Here is a 21481-nt window from a genome sequence, read left to right on the forward strand (position 1 = left end):
CTACCTGGATGTTTCCTGGGTTGACCTGGCTACGTATTTTATTTGTCAGATCTGGGAGGCATCTGTTGCTTTCCTTGTGAAATAAAAACTTTTTTGCCACAAAGACAGGAAATCAATATCCCAGTATTCCCTCTCTTTGAGGAGTAAGTGCAGGGCAAAAAGGAGCTCCTGTTACCTTACCTTGCCCTCAGTGTCCTCGGCGCTCCACGTTTCTGGAAGAGTCTAGGAAGGAGGGGAAGGATTTGTAAAAGGTGGCAGCAGCTCTCTCCCCACGAGCACATCCTGGTCCTCAATTTTCTTTAGCATCGTGGGCTGCTGCTGTTCAGGCAGTAGCTTTAATCTGTTGCCTGGGCAGCAACAGCAGGTAAAACAGGCAGCAGTCGCTCCTCTCGTACCATGGCTGTGAGGGCTCAGATGAGCTCTGAGATAAGCTGTCAAAAGTTGAGTGGAGTGAATATTGTTTCCTTGAGTCTCCTTTAGTAAGGAAAAAACAACTACTGCATTGAGAGGTGAGGTTTATTTACAGTATATACAATCTATCTAATATGATTAAAAAATTTAATTGCATTTTCCACACTGTAGGGGAAAGACATTGATTTTGTGGATGTCACCTTAGGCAACTCAGGGAGCTGTGTTTTGTATCAACCTGGACAAATCTTGTAACTTAGTTAAAACCACCAAGGTTGCTATATTAGAGCATCCTTTTTTCAATATGAATAATGGCAAATTGCACAGGCAAGTGCTCCAGCCACACTGCCCAAGTCAAGGCAAAGGCAGGGACTGGCAGACTGAAGAACTGCCCACCGTAGGAGAAGATCAGGTCCGAGACCGTCTAAGGAACCTGAAGGTGCACAAGGCCATGGGACTCAATGAGATGCATCCGTGGGTCCTGAGGGAACTGGCGGATGAAGTGGCTAAGCCACTATCCATCATATTTGAGAAGTTGTGGTAGTCTGGGGAAGTTCCACTCACTGGAAAAGGGGAAACATAACCCCCATTTTTAAAAAGGGGAAAAAAGGAAGACCTGGGGAACTACAGGCCAGTCAGTATCACTTGTGTGCCCAGCAAGATCATGGAGTGGATCCTCCTGGAAACTATGCTAAGGCACAAGGAAAATGAGGTGATTGGTGACAGCCAACATGGCTTCACTAAGGGCAAATCGTGCCTGAAAAATTTGGTGGCCTTCTACAGTGGGGTTACGGTATTGGATAAGGGAAGAGCAACTGATGTCATCTACCTGGACTTGTGCAAAGCATTTGATGCTGTCCTGCACAACATCCTTGTCTCTAAATTGGAGAGACATGGATTTGAGGGATGGATAAGGAATTGACTGGATGGTCACACTCAAAAGAGTTGCGGTCAATGGCTCGATGTCCGAGTGGAAAGCAGTGACGAGTGGCGTATCTCAGGGGTTGTTGGTATTGGGACCAGCGCTGTTCAACATCTTTGTCGGCAACATGGACAGTGGGATTGAGCGCACCCTCAGCAAGTTTGCTGACAATACCAACCTGTGTGGTGTGGTCCACAGGCTGGAGGGAAGGGACGCCATCCAGAGGGACCCTGACAGGCTTGAGAGGTGGGCCTGTGTGAACCTCATGGAGTTCAACAAGGCCAAGTGCAAGGTCCTGCATGTGGGTTGGAGCAATCCCAAGCACAAATACAGGGTGGGCGATGAGTGGATTGAGAGCAGCCATGAGGAGAAGTACTTGGGGGTATTAGTGGATGAAAAGCTGAGTATGATCTGGCAATGTGTGCTTGCAGCCAAGTAAGCCAACTGTATCCTGGGCTGCATTAAAAGAAGCAGGACCAGCAGGTCGAGGGAGGGGATTCTGCCCCTCTGCTCCGATCGAGTGAGACCACCACCTGGAGTATTGTATCCATCTCTGGGGTCCCCAACATAAGAAGAACATGGACCTGTTGAAGCTGGTCCAGAGGAGGGCCACTAAGATGATCAGAGGGCTGGAGCACCTCTGCTATGAGGACAGGCTGAGGGAGTTGGGGTTGTTTAGCCTGGAGAAGAGAAGGCTCCGGGGAGACCTTCTAGCAGCCTTCCAGTACCTGAAGGGGGCCTACAGGGAAGCCAGAGAGGGACTTTCTACAAGGGCATGTAGTGATAGGACATGGGGTAATGGCTTTAATCTGAAAGAGGGCAGATTTAGATCAGATGTAAGGAAGAAGCTCTTCACTGTGAGGGTGGTGAGGCAGTGGAACAGGTTGCCCAGAGAGGTTGTGGATGCCCCATCCCTGGCAGTGTCCAAGGTCAGGTTGGATGGGGCTTTGAGCAACCTGGTCTAGTGGAAGGTGTCCCTGCCCATGGCAGGGGGGTTGGAACTAGATGATCTTTAAGGTCCCTTCAAACCCAAACCATTCTATGATTCTTGACTAAGGTGTTACCACAAATAATTATTTTTATTGTTTCTGATGCTAGGACTATTTGCAGTAACTGCCTGATGTAATTAATCTTTCCAGTCAGTATTACTTCTCTGGGAAATACTTGCTCACAGTGGCCTAAAAATGTCTTAACTCATTCACCTCCATTTTCACCAAAGTGGGGACACTTCTCTTTTCCTGGAGTGGGGAACAGTGCCTTTGTAATCTGCTTTCAGAACAGTAATATTCAAATAAGGAACTGAATTTTATGTTGCTATCCCACTTTTCACTCATTGCCTTAAAAAATGAATTTGTGCTTGGCCTCAAAAAATGGATTAATGTTTTTGTGCAAGAGTTCATGCAGTGGAAAATGAAATTATTTTTCTCTAGCTATAGAACCTGGTACCTTCATCATAAATGTAGCATTTTAACCGGGCTGTGTGCATTACGTGTTCTTCAGGTCAGACTTTCATCTCATGTGTAATCTCTTTTTATGAGAGTATAGAATAATTTTACATCAAGGTAAAATGCAGAAATGAAGGGAAAAAAGCAGGGAAGTGTGACATGATCCAATCATAAAATAATCATATCTAGTCATCTCTTTTGCTACGGTTGAAAATACATGCTTTGCTGCTCCTCCTTCTGCTTCTGTTTGTAACAGCAGTGGTTCTACCAATACCATATCATTGTTCAGGGGGCAGAGCCTTGGAACAGAGAGTTGGATATTTGTAACCTTGGGCTCAAGGAGGGACACTTGGGGAAATAAGATGCTGTACGCTCCTGTTGCTGTTTAGTGTGGCTATCATCATCATCATCTCTCTAATAATTTTACCATTCTTAACAAGTTCTTGGTACTGGCTTGGCTTTTTAGTCAGCAGTCCTGACCCAATGGTTAGCTTTCAAAGTTTGTCTCTTTCCTCTCTTACTTTGCAATTTCTACCTTGTATGTTGACGGAGCATGTCATGCTATGGGAACTAATTCAGATGAAGTAGTGGAGTGGGATAAAATTTTGGCTAGTCACTTTACAGAAGCACAGAATCGCTCAGGTTGAAGGGACCTCTGGAAATCATCTAGTCCAACCCCCAGCTCAAGCAGGGTCAGACTAGGACTGTGTCCAGTCAGGTTTTGAATTCCTGTTGCCATAAAAGCCTTAAGTTCCTTTCTATCAGATATCTAAGTTCAGATATATCTGATGTAAGGTAAAAAGTAGGGTAAAAGGGGGAAAAAAAAGTATGAAGTGCATTTAGCTGCTGTTACATATTCTTGTCCTCTGTGCACCATGGTGTTTTGTTCTTTACAAGGACAGTGTCAGAGTTTTGTTCCTCTTGGAAATTACAAAGGCAATCAAACTGGGACACAGTGACCTGCCCTCGTCTCTGAAAATATGTCTCAACACTGGGATGAATTTGTCTACAAAGTGAAATAGATACTGAGCAAAGTCTGTCTCCAAAGCTGGTTGTAATGTACATTTCTCTTATGAAAACTAGGAGTCCAAATGGTCAATACAGCTTTTCTAACCCAGAGAAAAGGAAAGGGCTGCATCAAGCTGGAAACATTCAAAGGTGGAAGAAAGTGGTAATTGTCATCTTCCTGAGATAAGGAAATGTGTCTGCTTTCTTGAAATGGCAGAGTATGGTCTTAAAAGCTTTTATCTCTTTTCTTAGTCCCATAATTGAACTGTGTAAGATAGTTTAAACCTTTTCTAGCTGAAGCCGAGAAATGGGCATTTTTTTAATGATTCATTGGACATTCAGATGAATTGTACCCAGACTTAATTTATTATCTGTTTGAAGAGGTCACATTTGCTCTTATTGGGTATTTTTATGTTAGGATTTTTGCCTCAAAATTCTGGGGAATTTTTTGGGGGGAAGGGGTAGGAGAGGTTGGGGGTTGGTTTGCAATCCCTCCCCTTCAAAAATCAGAGTATGCCTCAACACCTTTTAAACACACTTTCTAGATCCTGTCCAGTCTTGGCTTGAATAGCAGTCATTCCAGAAAGATAACTTGGTAACATGTTTTTTTGCTCATTTTTGAAGAAAGGACATAAATTAGCACCTAAGACATCAGTATCTGAAAGGGCATAGGCTTGCATTTGGGAATCCCATGGAGAGATAATTTTGCTTTGCTAAGCATCATATAAACATCCTTCAACTGCTAATGGAGAAGACTTTTTCTGCAAGAACAATGAGCACAACACAACTATTTTTGCAAATACAATTTTAACCAGCTGAGTTCTTGAAGCAGTTACTATTCTTATCTCTTTAAATCTTTTCTGTTTTCCTTCTGATCTTCACTTTTAAAAAATGAAAATTGCCTTGGTATTTTTAAGGACTTAATAATTAAGAGCAATGCTGTAATATAATACTGAATATCCTTTCTGTCAGGAACAAAAATAGACAGTCAATCCAGCCAATTTTTTTTCCTCTCTGCTCTACCTTCTTTGAGACGAGGCCCCAGTCTTGCTGTGTAATAATGTCAAATGGGTTTTACTGAAGATGGAAGTTCTCACCCACTCACTTCTGTTTGGTGCTGGTGTTGGATAGAGAAGAGAGGATTAACTGTGGTTGCCTAAGATACCAAAAGTGTAAATGGAAAGAATGTTTTGTTAATAGTACCTCTTGTCTGTCAATGGCAGTTCTAAGTATCTAGTACAGGCACAAAGGAAAACAAAAGTACAAGCTTGCTAATATATTTCTGTTAATAATGAAAATATACCTTATTACAGATTATTTTAAAGCATTATTTGACAACTAACATCGGAGAAATGGATTTTAATATTAGGATTAATCTCTGTCACCTGCTGATAATTTTGGCTCAAGAATTTGTCAGTTTTCTTGTTTCTCATTTTCACAAATGTACTTTTTGATCTAATCACAGTTAATTTTTTTCCTGTAAATTCTCAAGATCATTTTAGATGTCTCAAAATTAACAGTGTAGCGATAAAAAGCTGTTCATTTCAGATTGGTTTGGATCACTAACAACTATAAATTGCTTTGTTTTGCATCCTTTTTAAAGGTTGCCCACGTAACAGGGGTAGGGGTAACATTTTCAAGTATGTTTCATTCCCACTTGGCATGGCTTTGTCCTTCCTTTACTTTTTGCCTGGTGCCCTGAACAAACACTGCAGGAATGTTACTGAAAGCAGAGACTACGCGTAGCCGTCTTGCAGAACCATTTCAACACAGGGAAGCTTTCTTATGAACAGGTGCCAACTGAAAAGCAACTATGGTGGTAAAGTAATGGTAGGCTGAGAGCCAAGAATATGGGAGTGTTTAGTCATTTGCTCTGCTGTTACTTCACTTTGCTGAATATTATGTCTCCTGGTGCCTACTTTTAAATAAAATTGGGCAGAAGCAAAAGAGACACTGAGACGAGCTGTTGTAAGTTCCAGCTCAGGCTTTGCAGCTATGTCTCTTCATTTCTCCCCCATCCCTCCAAAAAGAGAAGAAAAACAAAGAAAAAAGCCTAACTTTATGAATTGTATTTGTATTCAGTTTTTATAGTTCCCCCCCCCCCCAAATTCTTAATAGACATTTGAATTTACTGTAGAGATTTTAAATTTTGTGATGGCAAAGTTGACTCACATGCACTTAAGAAATTCTCTTGTAGCAGACTGTCTTTTCCCATGCCTGCATTATGGGTGAAGTGTAGCCCTTGTTGACACAGGCTTTATTTTCATGCACAAGTGCTTTAGAACAATTGCATACGCAGACCAAAGAGAAGAAAAGATGAGGCTTACAAACATCTTGCTGAAAACAGTGGCAAGAAGAAATTTTTAAGATGTAGACTCTACGTTTTTGGGGTGCTGATTAAGTTGGGGTGGAGTTTCCCCATTTTTATTGGCTGCAATATATGGCATTTTCCAGGTTTTGCCATTTTCTCCACTAATCAGGAGTGTTACCACTATCTTTTTAAATACAAAATGTCTCAGCTGTTTCACCATCTGTGTTACAGTGGGTCTTCAGAAACATGCGGGGGAGTGCACTAAGCTGGATACAGAAAAGAGGCTTTGTTAAGAAATGTCTTAGCACCGTTTGTGTGTGGCAGGCATAAAGAGAATACATTTAGAGATGTCTATAAATCTAGATTTCTCCTCCCCCCTCTTTTTCATTAGTTATTGTTTAGAATTCCTCTTAGGAGAGGTAATGGATTTGCTTAAATCTGCCCTAAGGAATTGCTTCTTGTTGAATGTAATTATTCTGTCCTAAAAAAAAAAGAGAGGGGATGAGATAAAAACCATATTTTCCATATTGCTGTTTACTCAGAAGAGACTGAGCAAATCTGAGTTATGAGTTAGGCTTCTTTCAAAAACAAAAGTAGTATCAGCTCTGAACAACAACATTAACCACAGTATTACACTGTTTCCTGGCAGTGATTCAGTTAATTTCTACTGTTTTAGATGCTTAGGAAAAAGAATATATTCAATGAAAAGAATATACTCTAGTAATTTCTCAGGATTCTCCTTTTCAGCATTAGTAATATCAGTCCTGTCTCCTCCTTGCACATCCAAGGCTTTGATAAATCCTACATAGGATGTATTCTCTTATCGTACCTTGGCATGTATGCAATTTCCAGTCAATTAACATATTGAGTGAAAGCAATCATTTCATTCACATGACTCATTTCTGGCTGTTTTTTTAATTGGATTGACTGAGCTAGAGACAAAGGGAAATGCTGATTTCTCAACCATTATCTTCAGACAGGTTGATTTGTACTTGTACCCAAGTATGACTCCTCAAGGTCATCTTTTTCTTTTTTTTTTTTTTCCTTTCTTTTTATTCAGTATTTTTCTGAGGGTGACTTGCCAAAGGAGGTCAGATCTTGCTGGTTTTGAGTTCTCAGTTTCATTCATTTCTCTTTTTAATAAGCATGCTTTATATCTAGAACAGCCTTTGATTATTAAGGAAGCTCTCTTTTTCCACTGACTCTTTTAATTGCTATTAAAATGGCAACAAAAACTAAGTTAAAAGGTCTGATTTCTCTGGTTTTGAAGCACCAGTCACTCTTAACTGTCAGAATTGAATATTGTGGTACATGTGTTAGGAAATCAGTCACCTAAAAAAACATTTAACTTTTCATTTTAATAAATTAAAAGAAATTGGTTATAATTTGCGTTTGAAAATTCTGAATAGCAATGCATTCATTAATGATTGTGACTCTTTCACTGGGTTTCAGAGTTGCTTTGAGATGTTGGACAGTCATGTCAAAATAGCTGTAAACTGGCTTGCAAAGAGAAAATCTTCAATGGGGTGTTAACTGTAGATCTCTGCCAAAATCTCAGTGAATGCTGAACCTTGATGTTTTTAAGTCCGAATATTCTGCATCCGAGTGAATTTCAGTAGGATGGCTTTTGTTGTGCTCTCTGTAGTGTTCCTTGACTAGTGAATGACTTGTCCCGTCAGCACGCACAGAAACACAAGGTCCAGTAAATTTCAGAGATACTGCACTTCTGTGCATTTATTCCTAGTGATTCCAGACTATCATTATTATTTCCAACAAATTTTTAAAACTTCAGTCCTGAAAGGGTATTTACATTTGAATGTCATTGGTCTCAGGCCTAAGCAGCTCTGACAGTTATACTGCTGATAATAGCTTTTCTTCTGAAGGCTTCGACTTTTCAGGGAATTGTGATTGTAGTCACCATATCTATAATGCCACTGGGCATAACATGAGCAACCAACTCCCACTGTGAGTGTTTTAAGAGGTTTGCTTAGTGGTGTAACATAAAGCAGTTCAAAATACAGTCTGTAAATACACAAATATAGAAAGATGTTTACTCTCTCTGTTAAAACAATGTGTTTCTAGACCTGAAATCAGTATTATTAAATAATAGATCTATTCTAATGATGGAATATAATGAGATATATGAACTAAATTCACCTATAAGACTGGTCCAGATCTCTCGGACATGTTCTGTATGTGCCTTGATCTTGGTAAACATCCGCTTAGCTTAGACATGGTTTGGCTATATAGCATGAAAATGTAACAAATACTTGCACGTTTCAAGTTTGATTTTTCTTTTACATTATTTGTATGGACAAACAGTGCTCCCCAGTGTCATCCTTCTATTAGTTCTTTTTTATTAACAGAGAATTATTCCGTTTCCTAGAAATGTAAATGCAGACAGAGTACAGTATCTCTTCTCAACATGTATGAATGTTTGCTTTCCACATGATCTAAGCCCACTCAAGAATCAGGTGCAGCTTCAAAATTCAACTGAGGAACATAAAAATACTTTTTTGTTGTTTTTATAAATAAGAATCTTTTCATATTAAAAAAGGCTATATTTGAGTTATCTAAAGAGCTGGGTTACTCACATGTTTTCCATTAACAGATTATATTCTTAGTAATACAGATATTTTTTTACTTGTGTTTTGCTCATTTATTTTTTCTTTTTAATAGAGTTTCTGAAGTCATTATATGTAATGTTTAATGCTGAATTATGTTAAAATATCTATTATGCTCAAAAAACCTAAGACCAGTGCCTATTTCTCATTTTCACCATGAAAGAGTCAAAAGTATGAACAGAAAACTGATAAGCAGTATCATAAACTGATGAGCTGTGTTGTCTTCCAGGATGTAGAACACTCACAGATCAGGGTTATAATGCTTTGACCAGACTACGTTACTCCTTGTGTTTGAAGTTTGGGACTTGTCTTTCTAAAAATGCATCATTGTATAGGTTTAAGAGCTCAACTTTAATATATGGAAATACTTCAATCTCTAGTCCCGAAGCAGTTCTTTCAGAGAGAACTAAGAGGAGTTTTAAGTAGAAATAGGGCATTAATAATTCTTCTTATTATATTTGGGTATATTAGACTCTCATGTTTATTTGAGAATAGCTGAGAGTGGAAGGGACCTGTGGAGATTGTCCAGTCAAACCCCTGCTCAAAGTGGGGTCACCTACAGCAGATGGCTCATAGCTGTGTCCAGCCAAATTTTGAATATCTCCATGGACGGAGACTCCACAAATTCTCTTGGCAACCTGTTCCACTGTTCAATCACCCTTACAGTATTACAGTATTCAGTGTTACATTCTAAAATTTTCTCAATTGATGTAGTAATGCTGACACCAAATTATTTTTCAAAGATTCAGTTGAACTGAGTTTTTAAGATCAAATGATGTAAATGGTCATTAATTTTATTCCATTCACACTATAACTTGAAAAAGAAGGCCTTTAGACTAATGAACATAGTATTCTGTCTGTGGAGAGAAGAAATATTTTATAAATACCATGTTTGCTAAAATAGCTGTTTGTTTCTTCTCCCCCAGCTTCCATACTTGTGCTTTAAGCTATGATTTGGCTATTATTTGCATATTTACAAAATTACACTAATCTGTTTAGTATGACTTAATCTTCAGCCATTTCACAGTGTGCTAATTACTCATTCTGAACCATTTTTGGAACAAATATAATCTTATGTGCAACTGTTTTTTTCTGCATGGCATTATGTGACTGACTGCATTGTGTTGGATCAAAAAAGTCTGCAAAAAGAAAATAAAAATAAATGAAAAGTAATGAAACGGTGCCAGGAATAAGGTTCTGTTAGAGCTTGTCTTTGGAGGAGGAGTGTACATAGCCTTGCCAAAGAAGAGTAAGACAGGACATAGTTGCAGTTTTAGAAATCCTTAAAGAACATTCAAAAAGAGCTGTTAAAGTCAAGTGGCAGTCCTGGCAGAATGATAACATGGCCATGAATAAACTTGAGTTGGAAATAAGAGAATTACATGATGAACTGAGGAGGGGAGCTCATGATTTCAGGGTAAAGCTGGATAACTGAATAGGCTTGTGTGCCATTGCTGGCTGGAGCAGTGGAAGACTTGACTTGACCAAGGATGTTTCTTTTGTTCTGTGTTCTTAATTCCAGTGTCTTCATTCAAGTAGTGGGAGTTTATTAATGGCGATATATTCCAAGCTTGGGTCATAGGAAGCTTACTGAATTTTGTCTTGTATGAATTGAATAAATTCAAGAAAGAGTATCTACTGCCAAAATAGGTATTAAGGCTGCAAAGATTTTAGTCCAAGTTAATTTTTAGCAGCAGGGTTGACAGAAATAAGATTTTCTGAAACATTAGGGGTTTTTTTTTCCTGGCTTACTGTTTGATTGCCAATGAAGTGCTAATACCTGAAGAAAAAAAAGCTATTTTTTCTGAATGACAACAGGGAGCTTCCAACTTCTCTGGCCATGGGACAAATCTGCCAAATGCAACCTGCTGCAGCAACCCCTCAGTATCCCTAATTTAACAGATTTGCCAGTAATTCAGGTAGGCATCTCTTTAATCTTGTCTTAATCTCTGTGAAAGATAGGTGTATCAAGCAGTGTGTTGTGGGTGCCAGTAAAGAAGCAATTGCTGATAAAACTTGGTTTCAGCCGTTAAGTTTATTGACCCATTTTAGCCCATGCCAACTGCAATCCCTGTTTGCACAAAGACAGAATACTACGGTAAGGCTATCTGGTTCCACAACGAGGGTAAGGACAACTGCATGACTTTTTTTTTTTTTTTTTGTAAGCATTGGGATTTAAGTAAGAGAAATCATAGTAAATTGGGTTTGTTTCATTTTCTGTGTTAGACACCTTTGGGTGAGTCATGCTTTGACTTGAAGTGATACTTTGTCATTTTAATCAGTGTGTTATTCACAGGTATGTAAGGGAAAAAAGAGTTTATGGGTTCTCAGACCTGTTATGTTGAACAGCTACAGCTCATCCAAAAGGTGGTATTTGGGAGAGGGGCTGAAATGGTCCAAAGTGAGGAATATGTTCAAGTGTTGTGACGTGATTCTTTTATTCCAGTGACAAGAGGAAAGATAAGATGTGCTGGGGAAAACAACTTTGTGGCAGGTGGGGATTTGTTTGCTTTTTCCTCTCGGCAGAGGACAGCCCACTTCAGCTTGTACGTGTCTGCAGGAAAAGGAAAGAGAAGTCCAAGTCTCTCATGGGTAGTACGCTCAAGTACACTTGCTTTTCCCATGCTTAAGGCCCGGCATGAGTGCTAAGAGACTCGTGATGCCAGTTCCACATAATGGTAAAACAGAAGGCAGGTTCTTGGGCAATCTCTCTGATTACAAACGATGGCTAGCACTTAAAAAATTAGTAGCTATGGTTGAATGCTGTCTTCTGTTTCAAGATAAAGCCACAAACTATGAGATATCCTGATAGCTTCACTGAGATTCAGCTTTCCCTTGATAAACAGGGCGTTCTCCCAGAAGCAGTCTCCTGAAGCTGCAGAATCAACCTGCCCGAAGATTGTTGCGAGATACCAGTAAGGGGATCACTGAAGCTGTAGTCTTCTGCATTCTTGTCCCATGAATGGAAGAGCAGTTAGCATCAAACTTCTTGATGATTGCTGGTTACTGACACTGTGACTAACTGCGGGGCCTGAAGGGCAAAAGCGTTGGAGGCGAGTTATTAGACTCTAGTCATGAGTCAGGACCTTTTTAGTTGTCCTCTGGGATCCCTTTTCAAGAAGGAGATAGATGAAGAAAACCTTGCAGCATTACCTTGTGAGAGGCCGCTCTCTGCTGTGTTATTCTTTATTTAAGCTATTTTTCCAGCAGATGATTAGACTCCAGTGTGTTCCCCTGGCACAACACAGACAATGGATGACTTCTGGTGAAAACCAGTGCAGTCCTTCCATGAACTGAATTATTTCTTTCCCATATATTTCTCTCCCATAACATGCTGGAGAAACTCAAGAGAAATTATTCTAAAATATAATTCATTACATTTTAAATGGTCTGTAGAGGCAGTTTTCATAAGGATGTGGTTTTTAGGTGCTTTTGCAGATTAAATTCTTGAAAAAAATGTATTGCGGGTGAGTTCGGCATGGTGACATGGATCTGCAGTGCCTGGGCTAATACTTAACTTCTGTGGTGAATAAGTTTCCTCCAGAATAGCCTGTATCCCATTAAGATGGTAATTGTATAAGCTTTTATTACAGTCTCTTATTTATTTATTTTTAGTTTGGGTTATGTTTTGAAGCTATCTGTAACTGGCCCAAGTCTTCCATAGGCTGATCACTTTGCTTTAATTTTCACTCTGGGTATATAGCAACTCAGGAGTTATTAAGTAAGTCTGGAGAATAGTTAGTAATGCTTTTTCATAATTGTTCTAACAATTTAATTGTTTTAATGTGAGCCAATGGGCAAAGTTAATGCATGGTGCTTTCATGCTCCTGCGGCTGAGGAGAGTGCAACTGAGAGCAAGAAACAATGAGCATCCATGTTCTCATGTGATAGCACAGAGCTGCGCCTTCGGAAATCCCGGAGTCTGAATGATCGTATTTATTCTGCTTGGAATAGTCTGGATATCTCGTGAGCCATGTGGCTTTTGGTATTTAGAGCCAGAGAAGTTTCCTTTTGTTTCTTTTGGATGCAGGGAAGTCTCCTGGTCCTGTTGACACTGTTTCACACAGACAAGCTGTTCTGAAGCTCCAGAAGTATGTATTGGCTTTGTCATTATCTCTTAAATGAGGGCTAAATCAGGTTAGCCATTACCTTTTTTTCAGGTGTTTGTAGTTTCTCAATTCTTCAGCTTGTGCAGCCTAGTAGCCAGACTAGTGGCACGGATTTGCTTGTTGGATAACAGTAAAACAAGCAAGTTGCAAGATTTTAATAACTTGAAAAAAGTATTTTATTTTACAGTGACAAATGCTACAACATTTTACTGGGAAATGAGCAGTGTGAGTATAATATTCTAAGTCTCAAAGCAATGACAGTGATGGAATTGGTTATGAAAATGAGACTGTTGGATCAGATTCCCTTTGGTCTTTCCCCCACTTCTCCCATTTTCAACAAAAGGATGGGTTAATTTGAATTTCATTGCTTTTTATCCTTAGGGAAATATCAAATGATCAGCGTTGTTGTGAAACTGTGCCCCAAAGGAAGGGGACAGGTGTTATGTTTGTGCTTTCACTTCACATAGGCAGCAAGCTCATTAATTTGCAATTTTAGTGGGAAGAGGCCACTGGTCTCTGTCACTAAAAAGCAACCGTGATTGATCATTCAGGGGCAGAAGGGGAAAATATTCAGAAATTAGTTATATAAGCATCTTAAATTAACAGTGTGCCTACAAAGAAGCATTGTTTTTCCCTGGAGGAATGCTGAAATTGATGTTTTTAACCTTCTTTCTGAACACCTGCCACTGTGTGTTTCAGTAGGGAAACAATGCATTCAAACTAGTGCCTTTTTGTATTCACTGAGGAAAGTACATTTCTGTTTGATGATCTGCACCAACCCAGCTGCTACGCCAACCCAGCAGATAGGAGGAAAAAAACGGGTTACAGAAATCTTGCTATCACATATGCAATCTTTGTATCTGACAGAACTTGTTTGTTGGTCTTCATTAGGTGAAACATCAGTGCCCGTGCTGCTTGCGAGACGTGTCTGAACAGAATAGAGCGGAGTGCAGAGTGCACAACCCAAACCCCTGCGTCTACATCTTGTTGCCTATTTTTTCTTGTTAGCTGAATACTGCTGAAGGCCTAGAGCTGCACAGCAAGACAAATTCAGTTCAGGGACTTAGATCTGTGCAATCTAGCATTCACACGGGTATCTGCATGAAGCCTGTCAAGGCTTTCCAATCACATCTTCATATGTTGCTGCCTTTGCAGCAGGTCCAACTCAGTGTGCAAGGAATGGGCTGTCACTCAAGAATGATGCTAACTGATGTGTGCCGGCTTTGCTAAATTCCCAAGTTCTCATGTTGCTAGAGTGCACAAGCCCCTCTTGCATCTCCAGGAAAGCGATTGGGTATGAAGGAAAATGGAGAATCACCACCAGTGTTACCTTTCCTCTAGGAGAGGTTTTCATCTTGAAGGACATCACCACTGGCTGCCTTCTGGTCTCCGTTTCCTTGACACTGTCTGCCCTCACAGAAAGGCAGCTCCTGATGTTCAGAGCAGACCAGCATGCTTGTAAGACAGGCTTTTATCTAGAAAGAAAGGTATTATCGCAGGTTTTTGAGGCCCAGAGGAGATCTGCAGCGCTTCTAGATTTGAGTCAGTGGCTTGCCAATATATAAGAGGTATTTTGAAAGCCTTTGATACATGATGATGAGGGGAGCGCTGAGGTTAACAGACATAAAGCAGGATCTGGCAATGGTGCCAAGTGGGAAACAGAAGAAATGACTGGATTAAATTACTTAGTAGATGTTCACAGTTATTGTTTCAGCTGATAATGTGAGTGTAGCAGGCCTAAACTGTAGTAGTAGTTCTAAGAGGGTTTTTTCCTCATTGGCTGCATCTGCAGTGGAACTCAATCTCTAATATTAAAGGGGTTGCTTTTCTAATGGGATTCATGCTTCTCCATCTGTGCCAAAAAAGTAATAGTATTTGAGAGCTGTTATTTTGTAGCTGACACAGTGTTCGCCCTGTACTTTTAGATGCACATTGGGACTTTTTATTAGCATTTCACAACTTGGATTACTTGCAGAACAAAACTGAAAGTTGAAGTGAATGCTTATACAGAACTAATTTCAAGAGAAACTGCTGTAATGTATGATCTGCGGTTAACATTGAAGTCCTAAAATAGACAACTAAGGTGAGCTGGATGGTGCTGCAGTTGCAGAGGGTATTTTGTGATCAAGTACCCCTTTAGACCCCCACTTTGAAAGCTGAATATCTAAAACTCCTTCAGTGTTTAAACCACTGGGGGAGGGCATGAAGATGTCCTACATCTGTACAGGAGGGGTAGAGGGATGTTGCATGTTACTATATGAAAATTATTGCAGTACATCAATAACATGTTGTAACCCAAAACTGTAACAAAGAGTACCTTCACATACCTTGCTAAAATACTCTTAAGTCTTTAACTGTAGCTTCAGAAGCTACATACCATGCGCTTATCAAAGCTCAAACAATACTAGGCTGTATTTCTAAGGCTCTTTTTTTCTTGTGCCACTAGTGTGCTTTTTATGATATTTATCAGTCTACCTCCCAAGTAAATTACAACATAATAACTATTAGCACTGCTTTGCTTGCATTGTAATTCTCTACAAGAAGAGGAAATTCTGCATAGAGAGTTCACATTAGTGATATTTACTCCTTGTTCTTACAGTATTTGTTATGTGTAGCTGTATGGAGCTCAGCATAAGTCAGCAGCTGTGAAGGATTTTGTAGAAAAATAAGAGGTGAAAATACATTTTAAATTCTTAGTAACTGCATTTTAGTTTCTTTTCCTCCTTTCAGTTATGTCAATAGTTTAGCTTTCAGGGATGTTTCTTAAATAAACTTTGATATTTGTAGTAAACAGTAACAGTGGTGTAAGTTCACCCAGTTTGCTGTTCTCATAAAAGAACTGCTACATTTTCATTCAAAACTTCTTACTCTAGAGAGATTTTTCTCCAAGAATACAATTGTAAAAGAAAAACTTGTCTTCGTGTTCTTGCCATCTATCAATTTCCAAATTGTATATTCCATCACACTTTGATTCTAGTACTTTTAAAATTGCAACTGTTTTTCACTCAAAGTTAAAATATTTCTGTTAAAACAATAAATACATACTCTTTCTTTAGATGTTTCCCAATATCCTCATTTTTAAGGAAGTATATAGACCCAATTAATGCTTAAAGAAGTTTGCATTTGTTTAAGCTCAAACATATTTGCTTATATTCTGAATTTTTAAAAACAAAGATGGAAAGTGCATCAGGTGACCTTATTATATAAGCATGGATGGCATCAGAGACCTGAGTGTCTCATTTGTCGGTTAATCAGTCTGCCCATTGTTTTTTCATTTCTGTTATACCCCAAATTTGGGTGACTTCTTTCTTGTCTCAAATTTGCAAAAGGCTTTCTGCACAGAATCAGACAGAGCTGAGCTAACGGTCTGGAGAAGAGGAGAAAATTATAATCTCTACAGACATGGGAGGATGGTCTTCCACAGCATCTAGGATCACGTTATATATTCCCTGCATCATCATCTGTCTCCAAGAATATAAATAGAAACTGGGAATCTTTTCCATTTTTCACTGTTGTCTTCAAAGGTGGTTGCACACGTAGATGTCTCATGGTTTTAAAGAAGTCTGGAATTTAGTGAAGCGTTGTGTCTCCTCTTTTAGTCGTTCAGTTGAGACAAGCTGTAAAAATGAAGATGCTGATAATTTTAGAAGTGTGGACAGGGTTACAGCAGCAGCTTTTTGTCTAAGTACTCCCCCAGGAAATTATTGAGGTTTCATGCGTTAGAGTTGGATACTTCTGGAAGAGTTTGGGTCCTGCACAATGAATTTGTTGAGAAAAGGAAGAGCAAGTGATTTTGTGGTGCTGGAATTGCTGCTATTGTTGCTTCAGCCTATCCATACTTGCCTCAGTAGTCCTAGTTACATGGATTTTCTCAGCAAGAGGCATAAATAGTAATAGGCAAGCTGAGCTTTCAAAGCTGAGGATATATAAAAAATGGTTTTAAAATAGCAGAAGTGCTACTGAAACAGTTTCAACATTATACTCACTGCCAGTGGGGATTTACTATAAATAAGGGCCCGTATTTCTAGAACTATCAATGCTGCGGTTGTGCAGCAAAGCAGATCACATTAGCAGATGCTTTTGGAAAATGTTTCGCATTTGAGTAAAGTGGTGTGTGAAGTTTGGATATTCCAGGTCAAATTATAATTTCATGTATTATGAATATATCTAACCACGTTAAAGTCTGCAATACTTTGTTGTTTAAGTTGTACGTTTTATTCTTCCTAAATAGCCAGGCAGTATAGCAAAAGTGAAAATCTCTGGGATTTAAGTTTTGAGGGTGAACAGGAGTGAGCTTTTCTGTAGTTTTACTGCTTTTTAAAACTGTGCAACCTGTTCTCTGTCCTAATGAAAGAAAATGGCAGTGTTTTGGGCTTGGAGTTACATGAGTGCTATGCTTCTGGGAAATGGGCTCAGAGGCCTTGGGTTTAAACACCTGGTATTTTCAGTTTTATAAGCCTGAAATAGTAAATTAAGTTTCATTTTTCCTGTGTTAATTATTATAAGTGTCTCATAATCTGCAGATATGTGTTTAAAACAGGTGCAGTCACTTTAGTATTAATGATCAGTGAGTCTAATATGTTACTACTTGAATTGCTTGCTTTGCGCAAAGAGGCTATTTTCAAGAAATGTATGTAATGATGTTTAATAACTTGCTTTGCCAAAGAGTAGGATGTTCTTCCTTTCACCTGAAAGTATTTATTGTATATATTTATTTTAATTTTTGCTTGGAATTATTTATAGCACCCAGCATGAATATGTTGAGCCAGAAGTTTTGCTATCAAGTGATTTACTGTAATATCTTCATGGAAGTAATATAATTTACTTAGTGCGATAGGGATTTGTAATATATTCAGTATGGGCAACAGTACACATCACAGCACCTGATTTCTGTTGGCTTGAGCATAAAACAGTATGACTCGGTCAATAAAATAAAGATGTCCTGTAGTACAGTGAGCGACTAAGAGCTGTAGCACTAGAACTGTTGTTTTATTCTTAATGCAAGAATCAAAATTAAATTCCCTTCAGGCTGGTAGTTATGCCAGGGGAGACTTGGCCCAGCAGACGAGCATTATATGTAAATATAAAAATTTACCTGAATATTACCTTCATTAAGAAACAATGAATTTCACCATTTATTCCACTTAATGCCACATTTGCACATTATGAAATGAGATAATAAGGTTAATTTTTGAGAGCTTAATTTTGTTGGATACTTTTTTATTGGGTAATTGTTAATTATTTTTTTTCTTGAGTGGAATTTCACAGGTTGACTACAAAACCACCTGGAAAGCCTTCAGACTCATTTTCCATGGTTAAATGGTTGCAAGCATAGGAAGGTCCATAGTGTTGTCAAAAACCTTTCAGCATCAGTGTTTTTCCTGGGGCAGAGATTGATGGAAAGCATACTAAGCAGTACTGAGGAAAGAACTGACATGGGGAGAGCCTTGATCCCACTTCATATGAAGATGAACTCTAGCAGACATCTTATAATAATGCTCGTTATATTTCTACATTTAATTGAAAGATGGGCATGTAGCTACCAAAGACCAATATTGATGCCCTGAATTCTTGTTATGTTCTGGCCTGCCACAGTTGCACTGTGTGATTTTGGGCAAGACACTTAAATTCTCATTTTCCAGCTACAATGCTGATATTATTTAAAAATGTGTAATAATACAAAGTATTAAAACCATGATTGCTGTATTTTCACTGGTCCATATAGAAGCTCTGCTGCCCCTCAGCATTATGTGGTTGGAGAATCATGGGGCATGAGCCTACTTCTGGCAAATCATCTTGACACAGTGACTACATTGAATTGGATTTTCAGTTTGGGAATAAAAATGGTTCTTGATGTTGTTTTAGGAGATTGCATATGTGTTTCTACATTAATATAGGCTCATAGGGTCAGAGGGAAGCTCTGACTGTCACTGTCAACATCTTTTGTAGACTGGTAACACTAAACCTTAAAAGATGCCCGTCTCCACAATTCTTGTTTGAAAGCTATTCCAAAAATCTTGCTCCTGTAAGGATGGCAACTCTTCATGGCTGATGCAGCCATATTTCTTTCCTATTGCTTAGCTTAAATACTCCTAGGTGGGTTTTTTTCCCATGTTCCAGTGTTTAAATATTTCATGTTACATAACAATTAATTTTTTCACACCTTTGAGTCTTTATAGGCCAGACAAGCTTCTTGCAAGATAGGCTGGCTGTTCCCTGTCATCCTACTAGCTCTTCTCTATACCCCTCTGCTTTACAGGAAGATGAATTCAAACTGAATTCCCAGAACTGTACAAAGTATTTCAGTCTCGCTCTTAGCTTACAGAGCAATGTTCCCCTGGCTTGAAACAGCTTATTTGGTATTTTCTTCTGTTTTAAACAGGCCAGTAGATATCCAGATCACTTTCTTAAGTCTAATGGTTTTTATCAGCTGTGTTGCCATCAGTCCCAAAGCTGTTCCTGCAGGTACTCCTTGTTGGAAAGAGACCTAATTTCGTGAGCATCTCCCCATGATTAAACAGCCCCAAACCCTCCTGCCATACTAATCCTTGAGCCATCTGTGGATCTTTGTTATCCTATTATGTACCTACTTTATTTCTGTTGGGATCAGCAGAATTTAACGGAAGGTCATTCGAATTTCCACTTGTTTAAACATCTTTCCCAGCCTTACCATTACACATCCTAAAGCCATTCTAGTGAGAACCTCATACTGTCAATGTGTCACGATATGAGACGATCACTGATGTCTTCCCCTCACCTGTCAAGTTACTTTTCTGCCTCTACATCCGCCGCTTTGAGCTGTGCTCCTCTTGGACAGAAGATCCTTCTGCTCTGGATCTGCTCTGGTTGAAGGCCTGTCAGTCCTTACCAAGGAGTCCCCAGCTACAGGATCTCCTTCCCTCCCTTCTGGTCCACCTTCTGCTTGTACCATCACGTCTGCCATCCTTTCATGTCATCTGCTTATCAGTCTCATTCTCTCTTGCTCCCTGCCTGGCTTCATTTTCTTTCTCTGCTTACAGGACTACCCGTTCTTCTCCTTTATTGTGCCATCTCTGTTCATAGTCCTTATTCCCCGTTACCATAAAAATTTTCAAGGTGTTTTGCAGACCCATTCCTTTAGACTCAGCCTTGCAGTGGTCAGTTTTATTGTCTTCCCCGGTTGTTGACTGTGTTGAGTATTTTGACTGATCCCTCATTTAGGTTTTCTGACCAGCTTTCCCTCAGCTGTGATGAAAAGCAGGGAACCTCTTCCTCTACCCCAAGTCGTTTAATGGCCAGTGGATGTTTAAGATCTAGTGTACCTTCCATGGTCACAGTGTAAGTGATAGTGTCACACAAATGCTTACAGAGAACTTAATTACACCAGAATAAGTTAGTTCCTTTCCTTTACAACCTTCATGTAAGAAGACGGTGGTATCTTTCAGGCTTGCACTTGAAGTTCTCTGTCCTTGAAGATTCTGTTTTTGAGCTGGGTTATTGATTCAAGAGAGTGCCTGGATGCCTCTTTGTTTTAAAACTACCTTACAGACCTTCCTGGAAATAATATCTTTGTATCTTCTCTGCATCTTTTCCAAACAAAGCCCTTGTATACCAAAATGTTTGCAAAAACAGACCTCGTGAGCTTTTTCAAGTTCAGTTGATGGCCCTGAAGAAATGGGGAGAGGTAGGGGTTTTGCCAGGTCGGTAAGAATCAGGCAGTCATACCTTGTGATGCCTCGAATTCCTGTGGGAGGGAGACTATGGGTATAACCCTCCACTGAAGGCTAAGGGATAAAGGATCAGCGTTGAACATCCCATGAAGCATTTCATTGGGATTTTTCCCAACAGCAAATGTAGCACCTGGTTTTATATACATTAATTCCATCAAAGAAATGAGTCTTTATAATCTGTAGACTAGAAAATACTTTACAGTTATTCAGGGCACAGACAAAAGATGAGAAATAGAAATAAAGGCCAAGACCTCACAGCAGTTGAATCTTTTGTTTTACTCAACAGTGGGCTGTACAACACACTCGGTCATGCTCCCTAGAGCCACGAAACAAAGGAACCCTGTTGATGTTTACTTTGGCTCAAAGCAGAGACAGTTATTTTAAATGAGTTAATAAATGGAGTAGTGAACTATGATGGGTTGTATAATCTTCTCTTCTCTTTTTTTTTTTTTCTCTCTAGGTCACTCAGATGAGTCGTCCAGATTTGATTCTCTTTCTCATGAAATATCTCATGGCTTTGGTCGTTGGGATACCCTCTGTCTTCTGGGTTGGAAGCAAAAAGACCTGTTTTGAGTGGGCTAGCTTCTTCCATGGACGCAGGAAAAAAGAGTGCGTATTGATATCTAATAGATAAACTGGTTGAGTACTGGCAAATAATCTCCTCTTCCCTTGTAGTCCTGGAAGAGTGTTTTGGTTAGTTTTTCACAGAGGCAAAGACAGGAATAGATAGGGGCAGTTTTCTTAGAAATCTCTCACTATCCAAAATGGAGCAAGGAAGAACAAGACAAGCAACAGCTCAACCCCCCCTTGAAAAACTGTTGCTTATTTTTCCATAATTATTCTTTGGTCCCAGAATTAAATCTACATTGCTCCATCTGTTTTCAAAATACTTTTTAACAAGAATTAGATTTCAGTTGAATACTACAGCTTCTCTGCCATTTACCA

General features: G+C 39.3%; 1 protein-coding gene across 1 annotated transcript in view; it reads left to right on the forward strand.

Moving 5' to 3' along the window:
• Positions 1–21481, forward strand: part of FZD3 (frizzled class receptor 3) — a 64430-nt gene that overhangs the window by 35653 nt on the left and 7296 nt on the right. The window contains exon 5 of the mRNA XM_075048884.1: positions 20997–21145. Within this exon, the coding sequence (XP_074904985.1) occupies positions 20997–21145 (149 nt within the window). The remainder of the gene's footprint in view (positions 1–20996; positions 21146–21481) is intronic.

The sequence above is a fragment of the Buteo buteo genome, chromosome 17, assembly GCF_964188355.1.
Source record: "Buteo buteo chromosome 17, bButBut1.hap1.1, whole genome shotgun sequence".
Lineage (NCBI taxonomy): Eukaryota > Metazoa > Chordata > Aves > Accipitriformes > Accipitridae > Buteo > Buteo buteo.